Here is an 8665-nt window from a genome sequence, read left to right as displayed (position 1 = left end):
AGGATGGGTTGTTCTCTCTCTCTCTCTCTCTCTCTCTCTCTCTCTCTCTCTCTCTCTCTCTCTTTCTTCTTCAATTTGATTGATTTGCTTTTTGTTGTAGTAACTGTATCTGTAATTGTATGTAATGTCAGTCTCTTAGGCCTCAGCTATAGAAGGAGAAAGACAGGCCTCCTCTCCTCTCGTTTGTTTTTTTTCTTAGCTTATTATTCACTCACTCGCTCCTGCCCTTTCTTCAGGACTAGGATTCTCTTCTCTTTCTCACCAATTTCCAATTTTTTTAGGGTAATAAAGTAAAGAAAAGAATTAAGAAACACCTTCATCTCATATATCCGTGCCACCGCTTTGGGCTCAAACATTCCCCCAACTTAACCCAACCCACTATTTTGTTTTGCTTTCGTTTTCCTCAATTCAATAGTTATTTGGCCCAACTCAATCTCTGTCTCTTCTTTTCTTTTTTTAAAATCTAAAAGCCAAAAAAAAACCTTAGATACCATTTTAATAACTACATTTTGGGGCAATTTTCACTTTGGTCCCAACATTTTCTGTGTTCCTATTCGGATCCCTAAATTTTGAAAATCATTTTCAATTTAGGCTGTGTTCGGTTCATGTAAAATATTTTCCGGAAATGCTATTTTCGGGAAAGGAAAATGTACTCAGGCTGTTTGGTTGCATTTCAAAAAATGCTTTGAAAAATATTTTCTGGTGTTTGGTTGTATTTTTGAAAATACTATAGAAAATACATTTTCTTAGCTTCCAAACAAATATATAATATCATTTCTCAGTTCACAAACACAAAAGAAACAAAACCGAAAGAAAAAAAATCATCAAATCCGGTCAAAATCATCAACAAAACCCAAACAAAACCCAAAGATCACACCGAGATCGCCTAAGAGTGAGAGATAGATCAGTATTAATGGAGGACGGCGACGATCTCAATGCCATCGGTGCGATCCTGGGGTGCGATCTCAGTGCAATCGGTGTGATCTCGATGCGATCAGTTTGTGGTCGTCAGACTGGAGGATGGGTTGTTCTCTCTCTCTCTCTCTCTCTCTCTCTCTCTCTCTCTCTCTCTCTCTCTCTGTGCAGCTTCGTCCAGAAGTGATTTGAAGTGAAAATAGGAATGGAAAATAATTTCCGAGTTAAAGGCTTCTAATTTACTGTCAAATGAAATGTAAATCCGAAAAATTCTATTTTCAAAGCCAATCAAACACACGGTTTTACGAAAAATGATTTCCTGAAATGGTTTGAAGCCAAAACAAACAGACCCTTAATCCATACCATCATCTAACTAACAAAAAATGATGTAAGAGCACCTTTGAATTCAAAGCCCAAAGGTGAAAAGGACCAAAGCCCAAAGAGCCCAATACAATGAATTTGTAGAGAGTAGACTAGAAACTAGACTTCTATGAGTTGGACAACAGTCACAGTAGGTTAAATGATACTAGAAAGTAAAAATAAACAGTTTTATGAGGGAAAAATCTTTTTTGGCAAAGTCCGAGGAAGGCAATTCTTATATATTTCACTTGGATTTAAGCACAATTACAGTTCTCCAATGCACCGTGTTTTTCTCCAAATTCCCCCCTATGCCCCCGGTAATGGGATTTTTTCTCTTTATATTTCCCTTTCATACTTCATCTCAGCCTTACACGTGGAGATCAAATTGTTGGCCTTGATCATTGTCCCATCAGCCCATTCTTGAAGCCTTTATGGGTAGCTATAAGGCTAAATGTTACTGCTCAGATATCATCTCCACATTAATGCAGCCAGAGAGTTAGCTGCAAAGCATTCAATGCGGTGGTAGCAACTTTCCTTTTAGATATTTCTCAGTTTTGCTTTGTCTTATCCTAATCTGATGCTTGTCCTTATCAATATGACTGCCTAATACCTTGTTCTTAACGAAAGGTCGAACCCTTGACCTCTACTCTGCTTAGCCGAGGAGGTGTTTCTCCTCGAACTACACTCTCAATCCTTTACGATCAGACTTCTTCCATAGCCCACCAATTTGTATGTCCTCGTTAGTGTTTGCTTGTCCTCAGACGACTTAATGTCCTCAGATGACTTAATAATGTCCTCGGACACAGCCCATGGCCCAATATCCATCTTTGGGCCCTTTATCCCTACAAATGCCTATGTGATAAACGGAGTGTAAAGCTGGCATGTTAGGTGTTGACCTAACTAATAAAAAATATATTGATCTTGTATTTAAAAAATTCCATATCAACATAAAATAATAATTAAAAAAAGCCACATTAGCATCCGCATCAAAATTTGATTTAAAAAAAAAAAATTAATTTATCAATTTTAACAAAATAAAAAATGAAAAAAAGGAACTCAAAATACACATGAATTCAAATATGGGTTCATCTTAAATATAAATACACAAACACAAACCTATAAAATTCAAACACATGAACTTCCTAAACACAAGAAAACATATACAAACCTGAAACCTCCAACAAATCAAACTCATTAACCCAACAAGGAAACACATCTAAAATGTAAACACAACACACAAGTACTCACACAAATCAAATCCCATGGATTTACAAATCAAAATTCGAAACACAAAGACTTCAACAATACACACATTAATCCAAATTTACAAACCCATTTTGAAAGCAATCCAAAACTCAAATTAAATCACACCCATATCAAAACACATAGCCAAACTCGTCAGCTACTTGCAATCAAACCCAACCAACAAACCAAACCAAAAATAAAACAAACGATGAGTCTCGACCATACCCAAACAAAAGAGACAAAACAAATGAAAAGAAAATAAACAGAGAAATAGAAAATAAAATAAAAGAGGAAGGGAGAGAGATAACTACTAGTGGCTGGTGTACTGAAATTGTTAGTGGTGGTTGGGTTCCTAAATCTATTTCTCTTTTTTGTTCCTAGATCTGTGTCTTTAGGGAAGAAGGCTTTTCAGCCAAAAGTGTTTGGGGAAGAAGGTTTTTAGCCATAAGTGTTTTGAGAAGAAGGGTTTCACCCATCGGTGTTGGTCTATCACTTTCCTTAAGAACTGTTCTAATGGGGGAGAGGGCAAGCCGAAGAATACCCTAAGAACCCAACATTCTATTCAACAGTGGCAAAGAATAAGAAAAACTTTTGGGTTTCCAACCATAAGTCTTTAGGGAAGAACAAGAAAATCTATGGGGTGTTACTTGTCATGGGTTTGTAAGGCTGTTGTCAAGAAAGTTCAAGAAAATACAAGAAAATTTAGGATTCCTACCTTTAATTTTTATCTTTAAAATTGGGAAATTAAACAATTTTTTGTGTTTAATATTTTTTTTTCAAATCTTATGCTAACGTGACATTTTTTTTTCATTTTTAATTATTTTATTAGTCTTGTCAACGTTTAACATGCCAACAGTGCACTCCGTCTACTACATAAACAATTTTCGTTAATAAGATTACAATATGGATTAAATTAAAAATGATTTTCAAAATTTAGGGATCCAAATAGGAATGCAAAAAATGTGGGGACCAAAGTGGAAACTGCCAAAATATAGGAACCAAAAAGATATTTACACAAAATAAATTAGCTTATTTTTGTTGGTTTATTTTAATACAAAATAAATTATGTAAAAGTGAAATCATACATAAAAAAAATAAATAAGAAGAAGACTTTAAAAAGTTTTTTTTTTTTAAGAAACATAAGACTTTAAAGAGTTTCTCATAGAAACAACTAGTAATTGACCTGTGCGAAACACGAGCTCTCATGTTCGGATGCTCTTATGTTCACATGCTTACATATCCACATGTTTTGATATTCACATGACTAGATATACATATGCTCATACATTTCTTTGACCTTAACATGATTGTTTGCTTTTCACATGATCTATCTCCTGCTTTCTGTTTTATCTATTCACACGACCCGTAGATGAACCCTAAGACTTAAATGTATGTGCACGTTCACATAGGTTCATTAGATAGACACCATTTGACCACTATCCAGTAACAATATATGAAGGTCAATTATGACATGGGCAAGCTTAGGGTACCTAACCTCTTCCCATCTCGTATCCTAACTCTGGACCTACTCAAGTTGGTAGACCTTCATAGAGCCATGTTTTGGTCCCTGAACCTATAGCCAGGTGGCGACTCTGTCATCTTTTTTTAAGAGGCTCTGCACACTCCCAAATTCGTGCTAGCTTTGAGTCTAAAACTACTTTTTAGGGAGATTAAGTATAGTACCCCGCCTTTATGAAAATGAATCAACATGCCAATGTGTCACAAAAGGGGTACAGATCATGGAACTAACAGTTGGCCTTTAAGCTTTTGACAAATAATGTTGTCACTAGACTCAATTTATGTGGTCGTCGACAATGGTCAATGTCAACAACAATAGATGTGGCAAACAAGACGGGTTGGATTAGGTCAGGTTAGGTCGAGTAAAAAATAGGTCATTTTAAACTGCTTAGAAACAATTCTTGTCAATCGAGTTTGGGTCAACCTGTAATTTTTGATGTAAAATGCATTAATTCGAAATCACTCATGTCAAGAAGGAGCTCAAATCAAAAACTTGATACTTATTCATTAATAGTGTAAGAAATACTGAATAATTGTATTGTATTTCTTAATCAAGGAATATATATGCGTGCCTTTATATAGGAGGCATATGTGTGTGGTATAAGTAAGCATATGTGTACAGTATAAGTAAAGTGTAGTACAAGTACAAATGTGCTATGCAAGTAAACTAGCTGGGCCTAAAGCCCATAACATAATATACATTAACAGCCCCCCTCAAACTCAAGGTGGATGTGAGACCAGCTTGAGGTTGTCAACCAAATCACGACTACGTCCCTTAGGAAGTGCCTTGGTGAAGATATCTGCAAGTTGATCTTTGGAGGAGACGGAGAAAAACTTGAGAGCATCATAGACAAGATGAGAACGGATAAAATGACAATCAATCTCGATATGTTTAGTCCGTTCATGGAAGACATCATTGTAAGCAATATGAATGGCACTCTGGTTGTCACAATAAAGTGGAGTAGTAGAGGATATGGACACACCCAAATCCTTAAGAAGCCATCATAGCCAAAGGAGCTTAAATGTGGTATTAGCAAGAGCACGATATTCTGCTTCAGTACTGGAGCGAGCCACGAAAGTTTGTTTCTGACTTCGCCAAGAAATCAAAGAAGAACTAAGGAGAAATCAATAACCTGTAGTGGACCTACGGTCAGTGGGATCTCCTGCCCAATCAGCATCAGAGAATGCACAGAGTACAAGAGGAGATTGAGCTGAGTAGAAAAGGCCATGGAAGAGAGTGCCCTTCAAGTATCGTAGAATGCGCAGAACAATAGCATAGTGAATTGATCGTAGAGCAGACAGATACTGGCTCACCTGATGAATAGCATAAGAAATGTCTAGACGAGTAACTATGAGATAAACTAGGATGCCAACCAATCGTCTGTAAAGAGAGGGATTAGACAATGGTTCCCTTCCCCCCCCCCCCCCCCCCCCCTATAAAAAAAATAAATAAGAAGAAGAATTTAAAAAGTTTTTTTTTTTTTTTTTTTTAAAGAAACATAAGACTTTAAAAAGTTTCTCATAGAAACAACTAGTAATTGACCTGTGCGAAACACGAGCTCTCATGTTCGGATGCTCTTATGTTCACATGCTTACATATCCACATGTTTTGATATTCACATGACTAGATATACATATGCTCATACATTTCTTTGACCTTAACATGATTGTTTGCTTTTCACATGCTCTATCTCCTGCTTTCTGTTTTATCTATTCACAAGACCCGTAGATGAACCCTAAGACTTAAATGTATGTGCACGTTCACATAGGTTCATTAGATAGACACCATTTGACCACTATCCAGTAACAATATATGAAGGTCAATTATGACATGGGCAAGCTTAGGGTGCCTAACCTCTTCCCATCTCATATCCTAACTCTGGACCTACTCAAGTAGGTAGACCTTCATAGAGCCATGTTTTGGTTCCTAAACCTATAGCCAGGTGGCGACTCCGTCATCTTTTTTTAAGAGGCTCTGCACACTCCCAAATTCGCGCTAGCTTTGAGTCTAAAACTACTTTTTAGGGAGATTAAGTATAGTACCCCGCCTTTATGAAAATGAATCAACATGCCAATGTGTCACAAAAGGGGTACAGATCATGGAACTAACAGTTGGCCTTTAAGCTTTTGACAAATAATGTTGTCACTAGACTCAATTTGTGTGGTCGTCGACAATGGTCAATGTCAACAACAATAGATGTGGCAAACAAGACGGGTTGGATTAGGTCAGGTTAGGTCGAGTAAAAAATAGGTCATTTTAAACTGCTTAAAAACAATTCTTGCCAATCGAGTTTGGGTCAACCTGTAATTTTTGATGTGAAATGCATTAATTCGAAATCACTCATGTCAAGAAAGAGCTCAAATAAAAAACTTGATACTTATTCATTAATAGTGTTAGAAATACTGAATAATTGTATTGTATTTCTTAATCAAGGAATATACATGCGTGCCTTTATATAGGAGGCATATGTGTGTAGTACAAGTAAGCATATGTGTACGGTACAAGTAAAGTGTAGTACAAGTACAAATGTGCTATACAAGTAAACTAGCTGAGCCTAAAGCCTATAACATAATATACATTAATAGCCCCCCTCAAACTCAAGGTGGATGTGAGACCAGCTTGAGGTTGTCAACCAAATCACGAGTACGTCCCTTAGGAAGTGCCTTGGTGAAGATATCTGCAAGTTGATCTTTGGAGGAGACGAAGAAAAGCTTGAGAGCATCATAGACAAGATGAGAACGGATAAAATGACAATCAATCTCGATGTGTTTAGTCCGTTCATGGAAGACATCATTGTAAGCAATATGAATGGCACTCTGGTTGTCACAATAAAGTGGAGTAGCAGAGGATGTGGACACACCCAAATCCTTAAGAAGCCATCGTAGCCAAAGGAGCTCAGATGTGGTATTAGCAAAAGCACGATATTCTGCTTCAGTACTGGAGCGGGCCACGAAAGTTTGTTTCTTACTTCGCCAAGAAATCAAAGAAGAACTAAGGAGAAATCAATAACCTGTAGTGGACCTGCGATCAGTGGGATCTCCTGCCCAATCAGCATCAGAGAATGCACGGAATACAAGAGGAGATTGAGCTGAGTAGAAAAGGCCATGGAAGAGAGTGCCCTTCCAGTATTGTAGAATGCGCAGAACAATAGCATAGTGAGTTGATCGTAGAGCAGACAGATACTGGCTCACCTGATGAACAGCATAAGAAATGTCTAGACGAGTAATTATGAGATAAACTAGGATGTCAACCAATCGTTTGTAAAGAGAGGGATTAGACAATGGTTTTCCCCCCCTTAAGGGTGTCAGATGTGCATTAAGTTCAACTGGAATATCAACAGTCTTGCTATCAGTGAGTCCGGCTCGAGATAAAAGGTCAAATGCATACTTGGCTTGAGTAATATAAAGACCATCTGTGGAACGAGTGATCTCAAGACCCAAGAAATAGCTGAGATGTCCAAGGTCTTTCATCTCAAACTGCTAACTAAGAAAATCCTTGAGTTCTTGAATGCCACTGAGGTCATCACCAGTTATGATCATATCATCCACATATAGGAGAAGCAAAATGATGCCTTTATCATTGCGACAAAGAAATAAGGCAAAATCATAAGGACTGGCAGTGTAACCTAAGCGAAAGATGGTGGAGCTGAACTTGGTAAACCAAACTCGTGGAGCTTGTTTAAGGCCATAAAATGCACGTCGAAGGTGACAAACCTTGTTTGTTTCAACAGAAAGACCAGGAGGAGGTTGCATATAGACCTCTACATGCAGATCCCCATTAAGGAAGGCATTTTTAACATCCATCTGAAAAAGATCCCATTTACTAGTAGCAACAACAGCTAAGAGGGTACGAACAGAGGAGATACGGGCAACTGGAACAAAAGTCTCTTCATAATCAATCCCATACTCCTGTGTAAAACCTTTTGCAACAAGATAAGCCTTGTAGTGCTCGATGGACCCATCAGAGCGAGTCTTGATCTTATAGATCCACTTACAACTAGCCACAGACTGACCAGGAGGGAGAGTAACCAGATCCCAAGTATAGTTTTTGGTTAATGCATCAATTTCCTCTTTCATTGCAATCTACCATAAAAGGGTCAGTAGAGGTCTCACAATAAGTTTGAGGCTCATGGAGTGTAGTAAGGACAGTGTAACAATGATAGTCAAGTAAATGTGCAGGAATGGATCTTACCCGGGTTGAGTGGCGAGGTGGAATGTCTTGTGGAGGATCTTCAGGTGAAGCAGGAGCAGGAGACCTAGGCTCAAGGTAGGGTAGCTCGTCATCAACCTGTTCATCTACAACCCATCTAGAAGAATCATCAAAAATATCTAGAGATTGAATAGAGAAGTCCAAAGGAGGATCAAGAGTATCTGTAGAAGGAACAGGAGACTCATCTGGAAAGATTTCTAAAACAGAGGAGTTAGTTAGGGAAGAACGAAAGTGAGAGAGTTTAACAAACAAGCGGTGTTCCCAAGACAACGTTACGGGAAACACGAAGACGATGAGAGACAGGATCATAGCACCGATACCCCTTTTGAGTTTTGCAATAACCAAGGAAACAACAAAGCTAGATCGAGGCTCAAGTTTGTTGTGCTCACGAGGCTGAAGAAGAACGAAACAAGCAGA

At 37.9% G+C, this 8665-nt stretch overlaps 1 protein-coding gene across 1 annotated transcript; it reads right to left on the bottom strand.

The window, feature by feature from the left end:
- Nucleotides 1-7041: 7041 nt before the first annotated feature.
- On the bottom strand, nt 7042-7509 carry LOC136071100 (uncharacterized mitochondrial protein AtMg00810-like). The gene has a single exon (XM_065781990.1). It carries the CDS (start codon nt 7507-7509, stop codon nt 7042-7044), a length of 468 nt encoding a protein of 155 aa, XP_065638062.1.
- Between the last annotated feature and the right edge of the window lie 1156 nt (nt 7510-8665).

This window comes from Quercus suber, unplaced genomic scaffold (assembly GCF_002906115.3).
Source record: "Quercus suber isolate HL8 unplaced genomic scaffold, Cork oak 2.0 scaffold_285, whole genome shotgun sequence".
Classification (NCBI taxonomy): Eukaryota; Viridiplantae; Streptophyta; class Magnoliopsida; order Fagales; family Fagaceae; genus Quercus; species Quercus suber.
This window is presented reverse-complemented; position numbering and strand designations above follow the sequence as displayed.